Source organism: Lepus europaeus, chromosome 7, assembly GCF_033115175.1.
Source record: "Lepus europaeus isolate LE1 chromosome 7, mLepTim1.pri, whole genome shotgun sequence".
Classification (NCBI taxonomy): Eukaryota; Metazoa; Chordata; class Mammalia; order Lagomorpha; family Leporidae; genus Lepus; species Lepus europaeus.
In genome coordinates, this window is record NC_084833.1 from 45693238 (window position 1) to 45718167 (window position 24930).

The window sequence follows — 24930 nt, forward strand, 5'->3', positions numbered from 1 at the left end:
ATTATCTATCCCTTGTCTCCGGCTTTGCATCTCAACTGACTATTCCACATAACCAGAACCAAATTCAGTGAGGATGGCAAGAGGCAGCACGGTTTTTAAGACGGCTTAATAGGCTAATTCTCCACCTGTGGCGCCGGCACACCGGGTTCTAGTCCTGGTCGGGGTGCCAGATTCTGTCCTGGTTGCCCCTCTTCCAGGCCAGCTCTCTGCTGTGTCCAGGGAGTGCAGTGGAGGATGGTCCAAGTCCTTGGGCCCTGCACCCCATGGGAGACCAGGAGAAGCACCTGGCTCCTGCCTTTGTATCAGCATGGTGCGCCGGCCGCGGCAGCCATTGGAGGGTGAACCAATGGCAAAGGAAGACCTTTCTCTCTGTCTCTCTCTCTCACTGTCCACTCTGCCTGTCAAAAAAAAAAAAAAAAAAAAAAAAAGAGAGAAATCTTTGATTTCCCCAGAAAGTATAAAGTGCTTTATGGGTTTTGAAAAGTTGCCCAATTCTTGATCTTTCTTAGTATTTTTTAATATTGAGACTAAGTGTTGTAATAGCTTCATCAATTATGAAGAGAATAATAAATAATAAATTTAACTTCTCGACGTGGTGGGATCATTCCTAGGACTGGAATGCCTGGGTCAATGGGTCACACATTAATGTCGATGAGTCACATGTGACAACATGCATGAACTTCAAGGACGTTTCCCTAAGTGAACTGATGCAGTCACCAAAAGACAAATACTATAGGATTTCTCTCCCAGGAGCTCTCTACAGCAGTTAAACTCATAGAATCAGAAGGTGGAATAGTGGTTGTGAGGGGCTGCTTGGGGGTTAAGGAGTGGGAAGTGATCGCTTAATGGGTACAGAGTTTCTGTTTGGCAAGATGGAAAAGTTCTCAGCGTTGGTTGCCTTAGCGATGCAAGCAGAGTTCACATTACTAAGCTGCACACTAGAAGCCCGTGAAGACGGTTAACGTCCTTTGTACTTTACCACAGTTCTTCCAAAGCCTATGGATGGGCTCGCCTGAGAGTGGAACGCCAGGCCAGAACCCAGTCGGGGCCTGACACACTCAGCCCAAAGCTTCACTGACAACCAGGTCACACTAAGGACCGGCCTCTTCTGCAAACAGCTCCCACCTCAAACACCCTCCAACCCCAGTGAACTGCAGCTTATCAGCTCACAAGTGGATCCCTCCCCATGAAGGAGCTTCCCAAGGCAAGGGATGAGACCCTCTGTACCCAAGACACCTGCGGGGTCTGATGCAAGGCCGGGCAGTTGAGTCATTTCCGGTTGCTCTCCACACACTGTATTTTGCATATACACTGGTTACTCTGGGAGCCGCAAGTAAGAGGTCAAGTTTAAGACAGAAGGTAGAGGACCAGGAATAATGGAGGAGGAAACACCGCAGTCTCCAGCCCTTTACCACAGGCCTGCCAGCACCTGCTCCATAACTCCTGCAGAGAAGCAGAGAAAGGTAGCAAGTGCACGCTCCCCCACGCCGGAACCATTGCCAGCCTTCTTATTGTTGTAAATTCACATGGGCGATCTCACTTGCTTCTCCTATCACACTTCCTAGGGGACAGGACAGAAGCAATCCCAGTGCTGAATATGGGTATGAATTCTAGTGCTTAATCACCGGTGAGAGCAAATGACTTCATCTCACTTAGCCTCACTTTCTCTCTCTGAAAACTGGGTTCACAGTCTCTACCTCACAAAATGTTTGCAAAGATCAGGTCAGCTACCCCGAACAAGATCTCTGGCAAGCAATATGTACTTAGTAAGAGAGAATGACTTGCACTTCTCTCTTCAGATACTAAAGTCTTCTCCTGGAGCAGTGCCTCTTAGAATTCCCAATTACAGTGTTTTAAGTGGACCTTGGAGTACGCACCTGGCTTAACACTTCAGATACTGGCTAAGACGCACACATCCCACACAGGAGTACCTAGGTCCAGGCTCTGACTCCTGACTCCAGCTTTCTGTTAAGGCGGCAGTCACAGCTCAAGTACTTGGGTCTCTGCCATCCACATAGGGATTCCAGATTGAGCTTATAGCTCCCTGCTTTGGCTTGGCCGAGCTCCAGTCGTGGCAGGCGTTGGGGAGTGAACCAATGAATGGGAGCCTTCATGCTTCTTCACCTACTCACCTCTGTTCTCTTTGCCTTTCAAATAAACAAGAACTTTTAAGAAGACTTACTGCTCTTTGGCTACTGGCACACACAGGAGGATCCCTGCTCACTGTAGGGACAGACTGGTGGCTGTCCCAGCACTGGTTCGCAGCATTTGCCTGGGCTGCCCCACTGGCCCTGCGACTCTGGAATGCAGTAGTCTCCCATGCCCATCTTCTCTTGCCTTTCACCTTTATTTTCTCAGTTTCTGGACTTTGGTCTCATATTCATTCTTTAGACATTTTTATGACAACATCTTCCCAAGTGGCCAAAGGCTAAGAATGAACAGGCGCACCAAAGGACAGGAACTGCACGGGGCTGGCTCAGCACCTTCCCCCTGTCTCACCTCAGGTATGGACTGGCACATCCTTAGTCAGTCCTCAACATGCAAGGCTTCATGTATCTGTTTCCAACGTCCAAAGAAAGCACAGTATTGATCTTTTCCGGAACCAAAGCACTTGAATTCAAAGCCAAGTCCTCTCACTATCTCTGGGATGCCCTCATCAATGACTTAACCTTTTTGGATTTAGCTTCATCCTTTGTAAAACAAGGCACACAGCAGGTACTCAAAAATTTTAACTTTTATGCATTGATGTAAGGAATAAAAATCTATCTACATAGATAGATATAGATAAATCTACACACACATACATAAATGCAGTGTGAAAGCACTAGAAAGACATGTGTAGGAGGTTCTATATTGGTATTTTTGAAGAAGCACGTAAAGGAGAACTTTTATTTGAGAGTATATATATATGTGTGTGTGTGTCTATATATACATAGATACCATTTTACAAGCACATATTATTTTTTGTAATCTGAGCACACTTTTAAAAAGAATACGCTTGGGTATGGTAAAGAAAAGGGAAGAAGGGAATAGGAAAAAAAGAAAGAGCGGGAGGCAAAAATGGTTTGCATTAGGCAGAAACCAAAGGCTGGATCACAAACTCCTGCCTGGTTGAGACGTCTCGTTGGGGCTTTAGTACTCTTGTGGAATTCCCAGTGTCTTGGTGGGAATCCTTCTGCCAACCAACAGCTCTGCCTAAGTTTCCTTCATGTGCTTACTTTTTAGGGGAGAGGCAATGTTTACCCAGTGATCCAGTGATTCCGGGTTGCAGGAGTGGGTGGATAGGTGCTGGGCTCCTTCATGGCAGGAGGCTCCCCTATGCATTTTGGGGACATCAGCTCTCCCGGGTCTCAGGCAAATGGAGGGACAGCTACAGGAATCCTCTGCACTACCAGGCAGGAGATGCTTCCAACAGACTGAGAACACCCTCAAAGAAGGCTCGCCTACTCTGCCTGGCTGGGACGGAGGACGGCCCTGCCTCAGTTTCTCAAGAGACGCAGGCCGAAGCAAGTCAGGGTGTTTTACTGCCTTCTGTGCAGGCCCCTCCCACAGGGCTAGTCACCTTTTTTCCCCATCCACAAAGCTCAGTACTATGAAGAGTGAAAAAATCACATCCTTTTAAGGCAAGACTCACACCATCACAACCCCAAAAGCAACGTTGTCCACTCCTTATATGTAACCAAGATCTCCACTTAGCCAACCCACATTCCTGATGTTTCAAAGGGTTGAAAATCTCCTTGGTCCTAACTCCCCTTACATAATTTCTGATGAGCAAACAGCTTATCAGGTCACAAAATGCACTCCCCAGGAAGCTTGCATTTCTGGGAAGCCACCTACTACATGGAACATATTTCACAAAGATTTATTTTCAAAGGCCAAATGCTGCATTGCTTCTAGCTGTAGTAGCCAGGTGTCTTAGGAGCTTCCATCCAAACATATAGTTATTCTTGCTGGAAACTATACAGATAGCACTATTTCCCCAGCTTTATTAAGGCTTCTGCAAGCCTAGTATGCCCTTGTCACCCATTCTCACCACTCTATTTGCAACCCTCCCCCCCAATCAAACTCACCCAAAGGAAATAGATCGATGAAGGTAGCCTCCACAGGGGACCCTCAAGAAGAGACTCACCTTTGTCGTGGCTGCCTGGTGGCGGTGGCGGGGGTGGGGAGGTGACTGGCTTGGACTTGTCATGGTTGTTAAAGCTCTGGCTGCGTCGGTTGTTAGCAGTGGCTGATCCTCCGCGTGTTTTGGCCTCACTGCCTGCAGCGGACACTCTCGCGGTAGGACCTGGAAGTCTAAAATGCAAATGCAACAGGGTAATGCATTGAGTCTCAGGAAAACAGCAGTGTCTCAGAAGGAAGGAATTGCAACCATGCAGGATATAAAAGAAACCACAGCAGACCCTGGGTCTGTGGAGTTTTGCCAGCCAAGGGAACTGGGGGAACCACTACAACGAACCAGGCTTGTAATGACCCCAGCAAAGTCCTACAGCAAATGTGAACTGCTTTCCTCTGAGCAAAGTAGTTCTGAAAGGAAAATGCGTGGATATGTTTGCTGATTAAAAATACAAAGCTTATCTTTGTTTTTCCTCCGGGACGAGCATTCTTACTTTGCAATTAGGGCTAAACCATGTCACCACTCATTCTGCCAGGTCTGAAACATACAAGGCCTCAGAAGGCCCTCACCTGCTTTCCCTCATGTACATCTCTTCTGGTAGGTACAGTGTTTGCCACAATCCAGGGATGTCAGGATCAGAAAAAGGGCTCAACTTTGTAACAGTAAGAAGGCGCATTGCTACCGCGCAGAAGCCAACACATCTGCAAGGAAAACTTAAGGCCTAGTTGGAAACACTTGTCCAGACATATATTTTCCTTCAGCACCTGACAACCTGTCTCTCTGGGCACTTCTTTGAGGCTGAAGCCAGCTTTTCTGCACAGTAGATGGATAAAATCATACATTCTTTCTGTAAAACCAGCAGCAATCTGTTAGCCTAAGACACATACACACACACATTTTCCCTTTAAATAAAACACCTCATTTTGGGTGGTTTGGGAAATCGAGCCACCAGACTTCTTTGTAATACGTCTAAAGACATCACAGCCCATTCCCCAAAGAGTTAAGCCTAAGACTTCTCCCAATCTGAATTTTGGTCCAGGGACTTACTAAGCAGGCTGTTTCCAATAATCAAAGTTGAAAGATGAAGAAATGATGAAACATTTCATTATATTTTTCAGCTAAAACCCACTTAGCTGTGTTTAAAAGCCACTGGAATCTCAGCCGACTAGCATTAGATCTGGTGATAAGTCTGAATTTTCAACCCATAAAGCTTTCAGCTTTCCCTTTCCATGCAACTCTGTAAGCACCAAAGAAGTCTTTGGTCTGGAAGCGTTTTAGATGGAAGCAGGCAATCACTTTCAACTTTTTCTTGTTGGCTGAGCAAGAAAGATGGTTGGAGAGTAAACAAAGAACATAAGCTGGTGTTAGAGGACTATAAAATTTATACAGTTAAAAAGCTGGCCCAGTTCCTTGACTGGGAGCTCTGAGAGATGGAGGGGGTTAGCTCTTCCCCCAACAAGTGGCAGTGAGAACTTTAAGGCAGAGCTTCCTGCTGCACTGGGAGGGTCTGCCTCTCTGTTAATTTACCCTGCCTTATTTGGAGAAAATATTCACCCCACAGAGACAGGCACAGAACGGGGTGCAAAACAGGGCCAGCATCTATGCTTCGGGGCCAGAGGTAGCCAGCACAAGTGATCAAAAATATCTAGCGAGAGGAGCCTGGTACCCCTCCATTCTGCTTCCAGTGCAAACCATGTCCTCCAAGCCCGTCAGGTCAGTGATATGTGAGTTCTCACTTTCAACAGCAGAGTTTCTGTGGGGGCTGACAGGGGGCTCCTTGGAGCTGGACTTATTTAACACAACCAGAGCCTGCAGGAGTCTTTATGTCCACAGATAGGTCTGGAAAAGGATTACAGGCTTGCTCCAAGATGATGTCACAGCAATGGTATTAAGTGGTGCAGGGTAAGGCAGGTCATAGCATTCGACTTCAGTGGGGAGGCTGCAAAGAGCTGGGAAGCACAAAGCGGTGAGGAGGGGAAAGGTGCTTTCTTTTCAAAGTTGAGAAGCCCCCAGTGTGCCGCCCCAGCACTGGACCACATGGGATTTCTGGACAGCCCAGGGATGGGACAAGCACCACTTTAAATCAGGTAGGCAGTCTGGTCCCCTGTGAGGCAGCACGGTATGTCAAATAGAGTATGGGCTTTTTCATACACTAAACGTTGGGCAAGTGTGAGATTCACGTTCCACACTGAAGAGTGAGAATAATTATAACCTATATGATGGAATAGCTGTAAATTTGAAATCAGACTTAACATACGCCTTGTAAGTACTCAGTGTTAGATTCCCTTCTCATCCTCTTTTCGGAGCACAGACTCATAAGGAAATCAGACATTGTCCTAAAGGAAACACACTACAGTATACAATCAGATAAATAAAAGAATAAAATAGATGGGTCTACATCTAAGTTTCAGGAAAAAGCTAGACAAAAATCAACATGGAAGACTCTGAAACCAACATTTTCAAAGAGACAAGGAAAGGCTTTGGAAAGCAGAATTTGTCATCTCCCTAAGAACATTCCAGAAGAGAAATTACTGCATCCAATACTTGGGGCATCTCTGCATTAGTGGGGGCCGCATTCTCTAGAGTGAAATATTCCTGGTTTTGGATAAGCTGATAAGACAGCTCTGGGTTTCCCAGGTATGTATCTGATGAGGTTCAGGTGCTTCTTTGACAGGACTGCACATCCTTCTAATGGTTTCTGGATATACAAGTTTTGTGCCAAGTTTTTCTACTTTGAAAGGTATAGAAACAGAGAGTAAGTGAGCTCCCATCTGCTAGTTCACTGCCCAAATGCTTGCAACTCCCTGGGACTCAAGTTGGGACGTGGGAACGCAATCTAGGTCCCCCATGGGGGTGGCAGGAACCCAATTACTTGAGTCAACACTGTTGCCTTCCACGGTCTGCATTAGCAGGAAACTGGAGTTGTAAGCCAGAGCTGGGACTCAAACCCAGGCACTGTGATGGGGACATGGGCATCTTAACAGGCTCATGGGTACCTGCCTTGTGCCAAGTTCTCTGGGACATGGATAAGAAGTTCATGAGAGGCTGGAACACGGCTGATACGTCCAGTGGAGGATGCTTGGCACATGAGCCTCCAAACGTACCACAAAGCTCACGCTAGCTCATGTCACTCTCCACCACCATCATCACCACTGCACCCCGGTCAGGACAGCCCTTTGGATTTGATCAAATTGGAAAATAAGGTGGAAATTAAGTAATTTCAAGTTTCAGAGAGAAACTACAGTGAGTGACTCTTTAAACTCAGTTTCTGCTGTGAATGGACTCAGACTGCTACTAGCTGCAAAGTTGGCCTCTCCATCTGCCTGAAAATGTCAGCACAATCCACCTCACCTATAATGGCCTCACATACAACGAATGCACGGTGAGTGCGAAGTAAGATCTCATCCTCTAGGAAAACAAAATGCTGCTTGGGATGCTAAGTCAATTCACAAATGAAAGCATTCAGATGGAATTCTAAGTACAGGATTCCAAAGACAGGGTTTCAGAGGCAGAGGTGACCACAAGAATCTAAGATTCCCAAGCCATCACGGGAGGCCACGGGCTTTTCCACAAACAGAAGTTGGGGTCAAGCTAGAACACTTAATCTTACTGAGATCGTATGGGGCTGGCTGACCTCAGCCAATATCAATGCTACTTTCATTGATAAAATACTTTCAGTTCAGAAGTAATTCAGAAAAGGAAAATGATGATCTGGAGAGTCAGCCGGATGGTCTGCGAAGGTCCAGATAAGAGACCTTAGAGCAGGAACCAGCATAGTGAAAGGCAACTGAGCAGAGAACTAGGAGATCCAAGTCTCAGGCAAAGGGAAAGCTTGTGAAAACTACAGAGGAAAAACAGAGCTGGCGTGTGCTAGGACTCGGGGGACCGAGCGAGCAGGAGGAAGTGAGGCCGTAGAAGCAAGGAGTCAGAGCAAGACCTTGTAGGTCACAGTTTGAAGACGCTGTCCTACCCTCCAGGGAAGAAGCATTAATTAAGGAGGCTGAGGGCAGAACATCTTCTAGTTTAGCAGTGACACAGACGCTGGGCCTCTGGCTACCATTTTGAAGTTCATTAATGTTAACATCCTCATGTACCATGGGAACTTCCATCAACTCCTAGCCAGGAAGCTTCTGCTGCCTGCAGCCCTAGAATCCCAACTGCTGCAGAACTGGTCTTGCTCCTGCAGTACAGCTGTGGGTACCACAACAGATGCTGCCCACTGTGCCTGCCTCGCTGGAGAACAAGGGTGAGAGGGGGAGTGCGACAGGCTGTGTCACATACAGCACCAGGAGGTCCCACCAGCTCCTTTCCAAGATCCATGTCCAAACACAGTTAGAACATGACAGAGGGCACAGAGGGGTTCTCTGAAACACACATGTGTTGCTTAAAAGAAAAAAAAAGTTTAAGCAAAGTGGTGTAACAGAGGCAGGAGAAAAATCCTGCTGCTACCCGAGCCACGGTCAACTTCTCCAACATGTGCAGAGGCGAGCCGGCAGGGCAGTAAAACTGTCATTCCTGCTACGTCACCTACAAGTGCATCCTCACTCCACGCACTGTACGTGCTGGTGGGGAGAAAGCCGTGCTTCCCCCCAAAACCACTTCAAAGGCTGGGGGTAGAGGGTGACCCCTCCCGGGAAGGATGGTAGCTTGTGTGCACATGCTGGGGTCGGGGTGGGGGTGGGTCGTAACTGGAGCTGCATGTTGCCAGACAAGATGATTAAATGCTAAATCTCTAACTCCCATGACATCTGCTTTTCAGGAGCTAGGCAGAGAAGCCTGAACTCCAAGCCCACCAATTCCATCCCACAAGAGGGTCACATTGAGACCCACTCTATGTGACCTGCTAGAAGTGGCCTGGTTGCCTTACCTGGCCCAGATCAACTTCAATCACCACAGTGGCTGTATTGCTTATTTCCAGTGCAGTGGTTATACGCCAGGTACTAAGGCATTGACAATTTTATTAATCCTTACACTCATAACAAAATGCATTTTACCAGGAGGGAAACCCAGTCACGTAGGGATGAAACAGTTTGCCCCGGTAGCACAGCAAGTGGTGAAGATGGGCTTCCAATCAGGTGTGACTGCATCTCTCAGCCACACACAAAATAAGACCAACACCTGGGTCTCACTGGGGGATGCTTCCTGCTCTGCTCAGTATCCCTGGTGTCCATCAAGGTGAGGAGCTCTGGCAGATGTTGAATCATCATTTGTTTCCCAGCAAGAAACTCATTTCCAAAGTATGGTGGTGGGGGGGGTGCTCAACCTGAGGGGGTGAGGCTGTTTATTTTGGTCATCAAATTTACTGCTACAGTCTGTGGTGCTTAATTAGCTAAAATTCTTATCAAAATCATGCTCAAGGGTGCAGACGGGGAAGTAGGATATAGGTAAGGCACAAAGAAGTATTAGGCAAATAATGAAACACCACGCATTTATTGGCCTCAATAGAGAGAAAATGCACACAAAAGTAACCCTAGTCAGGGATGCAACCCTACAGGGAGCCTATGCCCTGGCTTCAAGCCTGGAAGCCCTGGACCCAGCACAGGGCATGGACATACCCCGTCTTCTCCCTCTTCCTCTCTTCCCACTGCCTCCCAACCCCTGCCTTCTTCCATCATCTGGTACCGATAACGCATCTTGCATGGGATGGGCATGTGCTTCCCATTAGACATTTTCCCAGCTAGCTCCCGGTTTCCTTTCTCCTCCAGGACACAGCACATCGTGGGAACAGACACAAGATTTCAGGTTTCCTGCGAGCTCAGCTTCCCTTCCCCTTACATGTACCGGGCCTTGGCATGAACTGGAACGCAGCCGTTTGCTAGAGCACTGGGCGGCTGCTCTGTTTTTCCAGGAAAGCAGTCCTCCTTTGGCTGGGCTACCAGAGGCACTGAGGAACTTAGGTCTCCCTGTCCCACTGCACCGAGGCTAACAGGCCAACCTGTTCTCCAGAGGAGCACACGGCCAGGCGGCTCCTCCCTCGACAGCCAGGCCGATCCTGAGCTGGCCTCTGAGAGAAGTCAGCTCTGGCTAGAAAAGATACCTAGAGCCCGGCCCAGTGGGCAGAAAGCAGGTGTTCAGTATGTATTGGAGACCTGAATGAGATGAGAAATGACACGTAGGTTGCTTCATGTGAGATTTCAATGAAAAAGTACCTTATTAGTCATAACGAGATTTTTTCACCCAGCAGCAATTTCTATTAGTATGCTTCAAGGGCAATGTGAGAGGAAAAGCTGAAAGTAATGTTTGAAACATGAGATTGAAAAAACCCACATTAATACCAGATCTCCAGGAAGAGGAAGATAGTGTAGCACCACGGTTAAAGCAAGGGTGCTGGGGTTAGAGCACCTCGGTTCAAATCCTCGTCCCCACCCTCCCCCCTCTTTCTATGTGACCCTGAGTTTTAGTTTACTCATCTGAAAAATGGGAGACAATCCCAAGACCCCTCTCATGGAGACTGATGTGAGATTTAAATAAGATAATGCAATTGGTGCATTCAATAAAGGTTAGTTGTTGACACCTTTAGAGTGGCAGCAGATACAACAATGGCTTTTCTCATCCCTACAATGGATTCTCACAGAGTGCAGCATATGAGCCAAACTGTGAATTAAGAGACCAACTGAGTGCACAAGGCTATTTTTGTTCTCAGGAACTGAGGCAGTCTCTCCATGGTGTGCAAGAGGATATAGCTACATGGATGAGAGAAATATGGGAACTTCGGAAAGTTCATGGAAAACAGAATTAAAAGATACACTTAATTTTGATATGAAAAATTTTAATTTGTGCATAATTTTGTGCATTTTCATGAATCTTTGGACTTTTTGTATTTGTCAATTTCAATATTTTTTGCACTTTTTTTTTAATAAAAACTCATTTATTTACTTGAAAGGCAGAGTTACAGAGAGGGAGAGACAGAAAGAGAAAGATCTTCCATCCACTGGTTTACTCCCCCAAATGGCCACAACAGCCAGGGCTGGGCCAAGCAAAACCAGGAGTCTGGAACTCCATCTAGGACTCCCATATGAATGGAAGGGCCAAACACCTGGGACATCCTCTGCTGCTTTCCCAGATGCATTAGCAGGGAGCTGGAGGGGAGGTGAAGCAGCCAAGACTTGAACCAATTCCCATATGGGACATTGGGGTTACAGGCAGCGGCTTAACCCACTATGCCACAATGGAGGCCCCCAACATATCTTTTAATTCCATTTTGCACAAACTTCTTGACGTACCCTCATAGCTGCCTTGCTGTTTGGTCTCTTCTGACCAATTTGGATTCATGCTTCAGGTCTTTATAACTCAAGAGAAAAATCAATCCCATATTAGTACTTTTAACAACAAGAAAAACTGCAAAAACACAACGCACATAAATGAGATGCAGGTGAGGTGGGGTTAGAGCCAGGAGGAAGCAGGGAGCAAAGTCATCACAAAATCACCCCCAAGAACTACCTCGAAACTCACCTCTCCCTAAATCTGAATGGATTCTGATAAAGCAATCACAGTCAAAAATCAATGTAATGAGACGTATCATGTGCACCTCAACGTCATTTACAGTCCCCCTCCCCCCCCCCCCCCCACTCTTTCAACAATCTCAGGGTCCCTTTCAAAACTCACTGCCATTGGGTCATTAGCCAGAGCATGTAAGATTTTCTGGAACTGCAAACATGACATGGGAAACTCAGCCAGAGCAGAGGGAAGAGCGGAGCAACGGGTTGGGTTTCAACCATGCTTTGTGGGACACAGAGAAAGTCTAACCTAGAGATCTTTTTCTGACCCAGAGTGAAGCGGATGATTTTGCTTTGAGATGAGTCCTTGGGTGACGCACTGCGTGACAAGAAAGAAAAAAGTGGAAGAGATGAGTGAGGAGAGAGAAGAAACATTAGGCACACAGGTAAATAACAAGAGGCTGGTAATGACCAGAATGCCCCTAGGGTTTCTGCCTCTGCACAATTTTTCCCACAATATGCAGCTTTCTTTCTAGATCTGACTCAGCAGATAATATATTTCCAATATGAAAAATTAAGATCAAGATTATCTAAGAACTTCTCTGTGTGTTTTCCTCCAATATGAAATTTCTTTTCTGCTTCCAGTTGGCTGTCACAGTACACCTGAAAGCGAGGGGTCTTAGATAAGCAAACAAACTCGATCCCTTTGTTCAATGTGGAAATGTTCCACTCACAAGCTTGTTCTACTGGGTGCCTTTCAGACGAGCATCCCGCACATCCCATAAAGCTGATCCTAAAGAAGGGCACCGATGTTTGCAAGTTTTGCTGGTTTAGGGAATTTTGCTCTTAATACTGCAGAAATGACCATTTCAAGCTAAATTCTGTTTTTGTTTTTTTTACAGGCCATAAATTTGTACATATGAAGAATCTTGGTTGGGCTTAATAAATTCAAATGTTAAACATACAAAAAAATATTTCCTCTCTTGTATCCATGTATCCTATATCATGTTCACTAAAGAATCTGAGGTGAGAAAAACAATGTGGGTTTCACTAGCATTCAGAAGTGAAGAGAATGGAATGTAGGGACAAAATAAACCAATTATCTGGGTTCTTCATGCAATGAATGGATAGGGACCATATGCATGTCTAGTAGACACAGATGAGGAGGGGAGCGAGTCTTGGAGCCTATGCTCTGGGCCCCTAAACTGGAGAGCAGTGTCACGGGGTGAAATGTGGCCACAAGGTAAACTGTGGGAAGAAATGAAGGGGTAAGTGGAGTCTCCCTATGGCTGTCACGGAGGAGTTGGTCTGATTCCTTCATGCCACTGTTTCAGATGTCCTTTGCCACCTCCTACAACTCCTCTATTGCAAACTTCAGGGAGAGTTACTATGTTTTCATGTTGGCTACCCAAGGAGGTACAGAACCCAGATGACTTGCAAAATAGTTCCTAGGCATGTTGGTTTCTGGCAGAGTACCCGCAAGACCAAAACAAACCAGCTATTTGGCGCTTCCGTCACATTAATGGTCAATGGTCCAAACCATCACCCTTGGGAGTTTAGTTATCAAAGATAGAATTAAGGGCTGGGAATATAATAGAACTGAGCCCGTGATATAATTTTATTATTCTTAAATGTATAGTCAGAGTGTTAGCGTGAGCTATCACATCCCTAAACCTTGAAACATGGTTCTCCTTTGGAAGTAAAATCACAAAGGACCAGTACACATGGGTAAAACCAGCCATCTGCAGAGGCAGTGCAAGCTGGGCAAGGTAAACGGGTGATGAGGACACACAACAACTCTGATGCCAGGCTATGTCACCATTCTGCAGAATCCGGGGCCACGATGGAAGGAACTACTCTGCACAGGAGAATGGACAATCGTGCCATGGCTGTGACTCTTCTTCAGGTACAACATTCAGGAATACTAAAATGTTTTTCTTCCTAGGAGATGGGTACTCCGACTGGAACATCTGGCTCTTTTAAGAAAACAAATGCTTATCATGAAAATGATTGCCTCAGGCTACCATAGCCTGGTGACATAAGCCAGTGTTTCTCAATGCACATACCTTGGGACAGTCTGCAGGGAGAGACGCTTTATGAAGCACAATGAACACCGGCCAAGCTTGAGAACACTCCTTTCTCTGTCCCCATCTGAAGACCCACTCTCCATGGCTTCCTCATCTGGGTAACACCCACCACTTACCTAACTGCTCAGCTGGAAGCCAAGGCTTTTCCCCCTCACCCCAGAGCGTATCTGTTTGCAGGTCTCGTGGCTCAGCCTCCCAACTGTCTTGACTGGGCCATCTGCATATTGCTGGCACCACCCTGCCCCGAGACACTGCCACTGCGAGAACAGCAGAAGCCTCTTTACTTAGGACGCTCCTTCCCTTCTTGCCCCTGCACAAGCTTCTTCTCCCCAGAAGAGGTGACTTTTTTGAGACTATACATCAGGTCAAGTGCTCCTCCTGCTGAAGGCCCGCCCATAGCTTTCCGCCATCTTTAGGAGGCAGTCCGACCTCTTCACCCCGTCTAATCAGCACTCAGGGACCTGGCCTCCGTTCCAAGGCAGTGCACAGCTCCAGGGGCCACCGGTCATACCCGCAGCAGCCCTCTGCTTCCAGGCTACCTTATCACCTTCCCTCCCCTCGCACCCACGCAGCTGTAGCCACACTAGCTCCTCCCACTTGCCAAGCTCAGTCTGACCACAGGCCCTCTGGCCCATCTACTTCACAACTGACTTTTCCATGGCTAGCTCCCTGTCATCCATCTCTCTTCATTGTGGGGCCCTATCCTCAGAGAGACCTTCCCATCAGCCCAACCTCAAGGAGTGGCCCAGTCCCCCTGCCTCCCATCATCTTACTCACACTCACCAGTGTCTGAGCTTTTTCTTCCCTGTTTATTTGCTAATTTGTTTGCCTCTTGCTGTAGCATGAAGAGAGCAGGAACCTTGGCTATCTCATTCCTCCTTAATGCTCAAGGGCCTAGAATATGTGTGTTGCATATTTACACTAAATAAATGACTGCACATTGGCAGGTTCAAGGATCTCTAGAGACCCGCAATCACAGTTATAATAACTAAGCCCAGATTACCTCCCAGTGTGTCCTCTACAGGAGCCTTCCCCTGCAGCAGAACCCAAAGCGACATCTTAGGGCAGGTGCACTCTGCAGAATGCAACCCGGGAAATGATGTCTCCAGTCATTCAATCAACCAGGCCCATCAGGGAAGCCCTGACCAGGGAATGACTCCCACATAGGCATCCTGCAGGGAAGGGCACAGTGACTCTCTGCTCAGCTGTCGCGTTGCCGGGTCCTCTCTACTAGTCCAGGCATCTCTCTCCGTCCACAAATCTCCAAAATGTGAACTGACAACAATTAGATAATTAACTAGGGGGTCTGATTTACGTGACACCCAGTCCTGCCGGTTTTAACACCATCACCACTGGGAAATCACGTTTCTTGTGGGGAAAGGAGCTGAAACTACCTCTAAGGCATCTCGTGTGTCTGAACAGCTTTCTGCTTTGCCCAACTAGACTAGGCGACATAAGGTGGCAGGGTGCGCAAGAAACTGATTCTTAGTGCTGGTGCTCGGGGAGCCAGGGAAGAAATGCCATGACTGTTTAGCTCATAGTAGATGAAATCAAGCCATTTGTGTGATCAGTGATATTTAGATGTTTTAAAGATCAATCACTCCAAAAACATTATCATCAGCTTTTCTGTGGAATTTTACTATGAGTGATAAACTTCCTCATCCCTAATCTTCTCCTTGTTTCTGTCATTAAATGATAATGTTTTGAGCAAAGTTGCTTAGGAATGCAAATTCAGCTATCCCCACCGTAGCATTGCCTTGGCACTTGGCTTGTACACCTGTCTATGGTGAGTCCAACTATTAAGCATCAGTTCCCTCCTGGAACACCAATAAAACCCAAAGGTCCTACTCCTGCACAGTGGGCTCTCTGTGACTAAGTTCAACACGACAGCTCCCACTGTCAGTCCTACAAAATCCAGTCGCATTCCAAGTGACAGCCCCATCGGGGGACGCTGCCCCTTCCCAGGGAAGGCGCTGCCCCCTCTGCTTCAGTTGCCGGCTTTCTTAGGCACTTTTGGCATTTCTCTCCCAGCAAAGCAGAGACGCCTCCTGGAATAAAAGTACCACCTCTGCTACGTAAAATGACTCACGCGTGTAACTGAACACAGGCTCGCAGGCGTTCAGCACACAAAACAGGTTTGGTTTGCAGTCTATTTTAAGCGTGTGTGTGGAATGGGTCAGAGTTATGGCAGTAGCAGCTAACTGGCTTTGGCTGCTGGTGATTCTAACCTACAGAAGAAGTCCATGCCTTGGCCAGGGACAACCGTCTATTTCTAGGTCATGCAAATTTCCCACTGACCACTGGTAGCACTTGGCATTGAAGAAACTTAAATGGAAAACACACACAATACAGGCTAGAATCTGGCGGAAGACGTTGCCAGAAAAACAGAATTGCCATTCAGAGAGGAGTCCCCACCTGGATTGCATTTCGGCTTGTGCTTTTGACTGCTGATGTGGCGCTGGCTGGTGAGGCTGGCACGGGGCTAGGGGAGTAGCTGGCACCTGTTGCTGAGGGGCACCAGCCTGGCACTGGGAGGGAGCCCCGGTCGCCTGGGACACGGCAGGTGGCAGAGGCGAGGAGAGGTGTTGCTTCTGCGGTTGCTGCTGCTGTTGCTTGTAGCGGGAGAGGCTGAAGAAGAGGCCTAGAATGGCCTTGAGGTTTCCATTCCTGATTTCTACAAGACAGGAAAGAGATCCCGGTGAGACAGGGAGTCCGTCTTCTTCCCATACGTTCAACGGGCTGCCGCAGCCCTCACAGGAGTTTAATTCCTGTAGGATATGAGACTTCCTGAAATGCTTACAGGAGATCACAATTAAAACCAGGCTGAAACCACAAAGAAATTAGCTTATTCTCCCCACTGGGATTACAGTGGCTACACCAGGCAAGTTGCAACTGGATGTCTGGCAAGGGCCCGGAGGAAATTCTCAGAAAGGACAGCACCAAGATAGCAAGCAGCCTCGAGCAAGACTGCGCTTGCTCCACGGGCAGAGCCACCGGTCTGGGGACAGGGATGCCATCCAGCGCTTGGGGAGGCTCCCCAGCTGCTCTGCCAAGTTCGTGTTTGAGATGCACGGAGGGAGCCGAGTAGCTGATGTCCCACTTGCAAACCCCCTGCCCTGCTTGCTGGATCCAGTTGTCCCCTTTCGTCTGCTGAAGAAATAACCCTAATTTGGGTTGGCTGTAGGGCTAGGCTATAAGGATTTGCTGCCACATAAAGGACTCATACAAAATATTTATTTTATCTTAAAAGGAACCAGAACAGAGTAGGAATAAGAATTCTTTCTCAGATGTTGAAATGCATTTGCCTCAAGGCATGCACGGGGAGCTGCGGAGAGGAATAAAATATTTATTCACAGGCAGAGACCACGGTTCACAAAGGGATGCTCCTGGGACAATCCCTCCTCTTATGCAGTCAACATCAGACACCAATGGCCAGAGTCTAGACTGAGTTGGAGGGTAAAAGATGAGGGACACCCAGTATAAGGGGCAGAGGACAAGGAAGAAGCCTCGGGGACAGACACACTCAGGCCACTCTGCTTTGCTGCCACCTGGGCTGGATTTCCTTTTCTGAACTGGCAGAGGGGAACAGAGGGACACAGGGCCCAAGGGAGCTTGCAAGGCCTCATTAAGAGGGCTAGGGGAGGAAAGCCTGGGCCAGAGGGCAGCATACATGTTGAGGTTAGCCCAGAGCCAGGAATATAGACTGTGGGCCTAGGAACAAGCATTTCTCCCAGGGACCTGCTGATGGCCACAAGTCCTTTGAGAAACGAGCCCCACTGCATACGGAGGAGGAGGGGAAAGGCAGCCTCCCAGCTCCGTGGCCCGAGTGTGATCTGCTGATGCGGTCAGATCCAGTGACTTCCCAATGGTCTGAACACATGGACAAAGCAAACTTCCAGAACCCTGCCTTCATGCTTTACCGCAGCAGCTTCTGATCATGGAACAAGGCTGACAAGAGCACAGAGCTTGGAAAACCCAAGCCATGAATCTGAATCTGAACTTGAACTCTCACCAGCTGTGCAACCCCGAGCATGTTCCCTTCACCTCTCTGGGCCTTAGGGAAATGGCAACCATGGCACTACGTGCTCCATCACCCAAGGCTGTTGCAAAGATGAAATGAGAGTGCAAGGGTGAAAGCACACTGTAAAGCCCACCCCTCACTGGCCTTGCCCTTGATACCAAGACCGGAGCCGCAGGACCCTCAGTAAGATGCCCAGACCGTTCTATTTTCAAAATCAGGGCTTTTCCTATGAGGACCATATCATTCCCTGGGGAAGCACCACCACTTTGGAGAGTTCTGACTCTCAATTAAGAGGGAGCTCTTAATTATGCCAGGATGACAGGTGTAATCAGGACAGAGCTCTTGCTTATGCATCACCCAGTGCAAGGCAGGCAGGCAGCAGAGAAAGCCCCAGAGAGGTGGAAAATGCCCCCTCCCTTGTCTCTTAGGGTGGTTCAGCTTTGCTCCTTCCGCATCCTAAGGACACCAGAGGAGAAGCACACACCTGCGGCACGCTCCACTTCCGTTTCTAAATGTTCTTACCACTACACGCAAATCAGAGTACGAGGTTCAGATGGGAAAATGGAGGTGTATGAGATGAACCCTCACCCGTGGGAATCCTGGACAGTGACGAGAGCGAGGGACAGAGTGGAAATGAGCTGACCAAGTGCTGACATGTAGGAGAGCCTCTAGAAGGAGCTTGGCTACTGAATTCCCTGGGAGAGAGAAGCGAGCGCTAGGCAGGGGAAGAGATGAAATCCACCTAAGATTCCTCCTTGGTGTCTTTCACAGTGAGCAGGGAATGCCACATGGTTTATAACAAGGGCTATGGCCTCCTGGTAGGTATCAGGTGAAGCTTTGTACACGCATGATCTCATTGACTCCTTACAATGTGAGACTATCACTGTCCCTCTGGGAAAACAGAAGGCCCAAAGGGTTTTATGAGCTCTCCAAGGTAATCGCTGGGGCTGGGATGTGGATGGAGGTTTTTTCCAGCTCAAAGTCCAGTTCGTTGACACTGTGTCACTTGGCTTACTTGTGTACCCATCATGGGTGGGGGATTTAAAAGCAAACCAGATCCTATTTTTTTTTCCTTAAGCTGGCTCGAGGGCATATACTCTATTCTTCTGGTGTGTCAAACATTCCATAATACTTCTATTTTAAAACCACACAAGAAAAACAGAGCAAGGGAGAACTAACAAGTCAGCATATCCCAGGGCTCCTAGGTTGCCCAGTGCAAAAAATGCAGGCATACCCACACTGGCACCCTCTGCAGCCTACCAGCCCATCCCTACTGCACACAACAGAGACAGCCTTGTCGTGGTCTCCACCTCTGGGGTTGAGTCACTTACTGTTCGTAACTGTTTAATGTTTCCTAAAACTTTTACTATTTCTCAAAGAGTATGATGTCCCACTGGTAAACATTTTTTAAAATTTTTACTTATTTTCAGTTTATTTGAAAGTCTGAGAGGCAGAGACAGCCAGAGAGGGATCTTCCAACCATTGGTTCACATCCCAAATGCTCACAACGGCCAGGGCTGGGCCAGGCCAAAGCCTGGAGCCCAGAACTCAATCTGTGCCTCCCATGTGGGTGGTAGGAAGCCAACTCCTTGAGCCATTACCTGCTGCCTCCCGGGATGTACGTTAGCAGGAAGCTGGAACTGGCAGTGGACCTGGGACTGAAACTATGATACAGGATGCTGATGTCCCAACTGGTGTCTCAACCACTGTACCTGCTCCCAAGTAAAAACTTTTTCTTAGCAGGCAACATTTCGATTGTAAAGATGACTGATTTGAAGCCAGAAAAACCTGCCTGGGATTGAATCTCTTTAGTCCATCATTGACGGACCTGGAGAGTTTGCAAGATTCAATCCCTCTGTGCCTGATCCCTCATCCTTTAGAACAGGCGTGCCTCCTCCTGCACCTTTCCCATTTGCTTGTTTAAGATTAAGTGAGAAAACGATTGCAAAGCCCCGGATCCTCCCACCTGCAGCCTTCTCAGAACCCAATCCTGGGTTCTTCACACAGAGCAAGTCTAAGGAGTGGCTTATCCCCTGCTGGCCACAGTCCCTGGCATCCTGAAGGACCTCGATCATGAAATATCTCAATTAGTAAGCATTCAATGATGATCTTCTTTCTGGTTTTAAAAAAAGCTTTATTGAGGTATTATATAATTTGTACCCTTAAACTTTAGTGGACAATTTCATGAGCTTTAGTAAGTTTAACAAATCCTGGTTTTATAATATTTCCATCATTCCAGATTCCTCATTCTCAACTGCAGTCAATTCCCAAACCCACTCCCAGGCAACCACGAATCCGCTTTCTGTTCCAACAGATTTGCCTTTCCAGAACATTTCATATAAATGAGATCTTGCACTAGGTACTCTTTTATAACTGGCTTCTTCCACTTAACATAATGCCTTATCGGTTTGTTTGTACTGCTGGCTGCTACCTCATTATATGGCTACCACATTTGATTGATCCATTCACCAGCTGATGGACATTTGGACCGTTTCATTTTCTTTCCGAATCACAAACATGCAGGAGTGGTGACTGCTCAGAAAGCCGCACAGTGAATGCCATGTGTGGTCTGTAACAGAGAGGACCCAAAATAGCAAGTCTGCTAAGCCAGCTCCACAGGAAGCCGAAGACAGACTCCAGGAGCCCACAGGAATGTTCTCCTCGTGCCATTTCCCAAGGCTTTGGAAGAGGGGCAGCATCTTCTATCCGCTCAACTAACCTCACCTGTCTGACGTCCGGAGAAGGACATCAATGCTGACCTAGAGAGAACAGACCTGGCCATGGTGACTCTAGCTAGCTGGTGGCTCCCCCAGCCCTGGGACCCTGTCCTCCTTCCTCTTCCTGTGGCCAGGTCCATGCAAACTGAACAACAAACTGCAGAGGCCATATTCCAATTCCACTAGAATGTAGTATTGCCATGATCTTGGGTTCTATGGGTTCTGACCGTTGACAGTCCCATCTGCATAGATACTGTAGGTAGTGTCAAGCTCCATGGGCAAGATAAACAGAGAAGTTACTTTCTTTCAACAGTTTTTAAAAGTTGATTTCTCTTTATTTGAAAGGAAGAGTGACAGAGTGAAAGCACGAGAGAGAAATATCTTCCATCTTGCTTTGTTCACTCCCCAAATGCCCACAACAGCTGGGGCTAAGCCAGGAACTATGAACCCCATCTGGCTCTTGCACTTGGGTGGCAGAGACTCAAGTACTTGAGTCATCACCTGCTCCTAGAGCACACATGAGCAGGAAGCTGGGTCAGAAGCAGAGGCGGGACTCCCTCCCAGGCCCACTGATGCAGGGTGTGGGTGTCCCAAGCAGTGGCTTAATCCACTGCACACAATGGTGGCCTGTCCTTCAACACTTTAAAAGAGAATCTTCAGGCCTGGTTGACAAGAGCACAGCCATGGGAGCAATCTGACATGAAGAACTCTGTGTACATCCAAAGGGAGCACTAGCACACACCAGAGCCCCAGGACTCCTATTTAATTCCCTTAATGCATGGTGGGGTAAGGCCTGCCCATCTGATGGGGGACTGTGGATTCTACAGCACTGTTCCTGCAGACGGGCTGGGGACAACATTCACTGCCTCACTTTCCAGCCCTCTCTTGCTGCCCTTGCTGTACTGTTCATCACGCCTGCCAATGGCTCCACCCACAGAGGAAGCAGGATGGGAGGGTGGGAGCAGAGCCCCTTCTGATGAGGGCCTGCAACAGCCCCACTCCATGTAAGAGGCAATGGAAACGTTCTACTTGCTGCTGTCACCCTAAGGTGCAGGACCGCCCGCTTTCTGGCCCAGGACCTAAGTCTCCGGTCATCAGGGCAGCAAACCCAGGACTGCGAATATCAAGCTTGCAACTAATTTCACTTCAAAAGTGCACACTCTCTCTTTCCAGGAGTCATCTGGAAGGATCTCAACTCCTCCACTCTGCAAGGCTGATAAAGAGCTAGACCTTTGCCCCATCCTGTTGCGTATTCCCCACCCCCTGTGTCACTTCCCTTCAGTTTCTTCTCTGTCTGATGATGGCATACTCTGCCTGTAAAACCTTGAGAAACACCACACCTCTACGAGGCTCCCCAGGCTGCCCCAGGAAGAGCGCTTCTGTCTGATCTTCACAGGATCCCGAATACGCACCACGAGCTCAGCTCTCTTACTAACTGCATGACCGACATGATGGTCTGTGCCCCCCAGTATCGAGCACTGAGCACAGATCACCCAGCACTTGTCTGCTGAAAGCAGCAGAATGTACCTTCCCTGAGACCTCTGCTTCTCCATTACAGGAGGATGGGCTGAGAGGCAGGTAGCACAAATGAGAAAAGAGCCCATCCTTCCTCCCGGGCGCAGGTTTCAGGATGGTTGTGACAGGTGGAGTGTGGGTTGCAGAAGAGCTGGGGGGGGGGGTGTGTGTGTGCATCTCCAACATCACCCCCCAGGCAGCAGGAGACCCAAGCCCACAGGATTCTGGCAAGACTCCAAGAGCAAATAGAAGGGTTCAAAGTTCAGGAGCCCTGAAGGGGCAGGGAGGCTTCGTCTGGGGAAGTGCCCAAACCAGCAACATCGCCACAAGGTTCCCCGGGGCCTGCCGTCTCTGCCCCAGCACCTGCCGTCTGTGCCCTAGAACAAAGACTCTGGAGCAGGCAGGTGGGGCAGGCCTGAGCAGCTGAAACGCATCAAGGACAGGTGCACACACCCTCCTGGCTCCAAAGCCAGCCTGAGTCACTGGGGAGGGGTGGAGAGGTGTCTCTGGGGCTTTCCAACTGCCAGGGTTTATTTTTTTTTCATTGGAGGAGGAGCCTCAGGGCACTCAATCATCTTCAAAAGGAACGCAAAAAGCATTAAAAGTACATTATTTTCAAAACATTATGACGCTTTTCCAGTAGTTCTGCAGGTGGCTAGAGACAGGAAGTAGGGAGAAGTAAACAATGCCAGGCCTGTGAACAGCTTAGCCTGTGGGCCTCCCTTCTCCCATGCACACCTTAATCTCTTCGGGCCTTGGTGTGTCCTCATCTGTATTATGGGGATAATACTCACACTGACCTCGGGGGTTAAAGAAGATACAAATGTGCACAGCTCATAGCTTGGTGCCTGACACAGAGAGTTCTCAACAAATGGCTTTTGCTCCAATAATTTAACGGGAAGTGAGATATTCCCTGTATTCTGAAATTGTTGATAGGGCCCCAACTTGAGGATAAAACTACCCTGGCATTAGGAGGTGACAGAATCCAGGGCCAGCCACCTTCCCGCAGCAGTGCAACAGCTCATAATCAGCAGTCTTACTCCCAAACACCATCGTCACTGCTCCCAGAAACATCCGGCAAGAAGATCTAGATGGCAGAAAGTGGTTGATGATCATGGGGTGCTTTCTCTTTCCCCCACCAAGGAACACAAAGGTGGGGTCCTTGGTCTCCCTGAAGTTAAAGGAGTACCTAGAGAGTCACTGAAAGTGGGGGTGCTGGCAAGAAGGGGGGCTGGCATTCCAGCCCCACGTTGTGTCCCATTGACTCAGCTGACCTGCCTCTAGGCCACGTGCTGTGGGGAGGACATCGGCTGGCTGTGTGATGAGGGGCTGCTGCCATGCGACAGGAAATCTGTCCCACCCACTGCAGTGGGAAACGGAGCCCAGATGTTCCTGCTGGATCCATGGAAGATTCTGGAAGAACCATGAGACCGAGCTCAAACAGCCCACCAGATCTCACAAGAGACGCCAGTGCCCAGAGCAGCCCAGGAGTGAGCCCTGGCCAGCAGCGCATGCTCAGTGGATGACTGGGACAGGGGTAGTTATGGCCAGCCACGAGGGGCTGGTGGCTTCACCTTCTCTATGGTGCCCTAGTCCTGGAGGCTCAGGCACACGAAGCAGGGAAGGGAAAGAGGAAGGCCAGGAAGTCCAGCCACCACACCCTTCACGTACCTCTAGCCACTCCCACCGGGAAGCTTCGGGGAGGGGGGAGGTGGAGTGCTCTGAGTATGATTTGAAGTTTAAAGACAAACAAGATCAGAGCAGGTGTTGTGGCACAGGGGTTAAGCCATTGCTTGAGATCCAAGTATCCCTTATCAGAGTGCTGGCTCAAGTCCTAACTCCTCTGCTTCCTACTCAGCTTCCTGCTAACGCACCTGAGAAGGCAGTAGATTATGGCTGAAGTCCTTGGGTCCCTGCTACCCACATGGGAGAGCCAGGCATAGTTCCTGGTTGCAGGCATTTTGGGAAAGTGAGCAAACATAGAAGATGTCTCTGGCTTTCCCTGTCACCCTGTCTTTCAAATCAATAAATCCTTTTTAAAAGTCTATAAGAAAATGAACAAGGCTGAGTCACAAGCATGGATATAGAGCTAATAACTGAACACTGAAGTGGGACTCAGCCCAGCACGGAAGACGGGGTTTCACGCCACAGTGGAGGCAGCCCCTGAAATGCTGTAAAACCACTGCACAGTCACCCCCCAAGGAGCTCACGCCCCAGCACACCTGTCCCACAGGTGACAAGGGTCGTCCCCACATGGAGAAGGGGCCGGGAGCTGAGTGTCTCTCCTCACAAGGTGTGCCTCCGTGGACCACGCGTCATCTTCTCCACATTCCAGGTGGCATAGAGTTCTGTCTGATTCCTCTCACTCTACATGGCAGGCCCAGATGTTAGCCATCTGCCATCATGAGCTCTGAAATCCCACAGACCTGGGCTCCAATCCTGCAACCGCCCCTGTCTAGGCAGGTGTCCCATGGTTGTCACTTATAACCTCTTTAGGCAAAGCTTCTCCCTTGTAAATGGAAGCTGTTAGAGATTCCAGCTTCAGGGGCCAGTGCTGTGGCTTAGTAGGCTAAGACTCTGCCTGTGGCACCAGCATCCCACATGGGCACTGGTTCCTGTTCCAGCTGCTCCTCTTCTAATCCAGCACCCTGCTTATGGCCTGGGAAAGCAGCAGAAGATGGCCCAAGTGCTTGGGCCCCTGCACCCATGTAGGAGACTTAGAAGAAGCTCCTGGCTCCTGGCTTCGGAGGGGCTCAGCTCCAGCCCTTGCGGCCATTTGGGGAGTGAACCAGTGGATGGAACATCTCTCTCTTTGTCTCTCCCTCTTTTTGTCTCTAACTACCTCTCAAATAAATAAATAAAATCTTAAAAAACAATTCCAGCTTCAGTTGTGAATACCGGAGCTGATACAGATAGAATCCTTAAAAGCAGAGTTGGCTGGCGCCGCAGCTCACTAGGCTAATCCTCCACCTGCGGCGCCAGCACCCCAGGTTCTAGTCCCGGTTGGGGCGCTGGATTCTGTCCCGGTTGCTCCTCT

The 24930-nt window shown here is 48.6% G+C and overlaps 1 protein-coding gene across 2 annotated transcripts in view; it reads right to left on the reverse strand.

Annotated features, from left to right (window-relative positions):
* The window catches only part of NAV2 (neuron navigator 2), a 406486-nt gene that overhangs the window by 216932 nt on the left and 164624 nt on the right, over positions 1–24930 (reverse strand). Inside the window, exons 5-7 of one of the 2 annotated variants that reach the window (XM_062196387.1) lie at positions 16056–16314; positions 11864–11932; positions 4130–4296 (exon numbers count right to left, since the gene is read on the reverse strand). In XM_062196387.1, the coding sequence (XP_062052371.1) occupies positions 4130–4296; positions 11864–11932; positions 16056–16314 (495 nt within the window). The remainder of the gene's footprint in view (positions 1–4129; positions 4297–11863; positions 11933–16055; positions 16315–24930) is intronic. The other variant, XM_062196388.1, reaches the window with a different exon arrangement.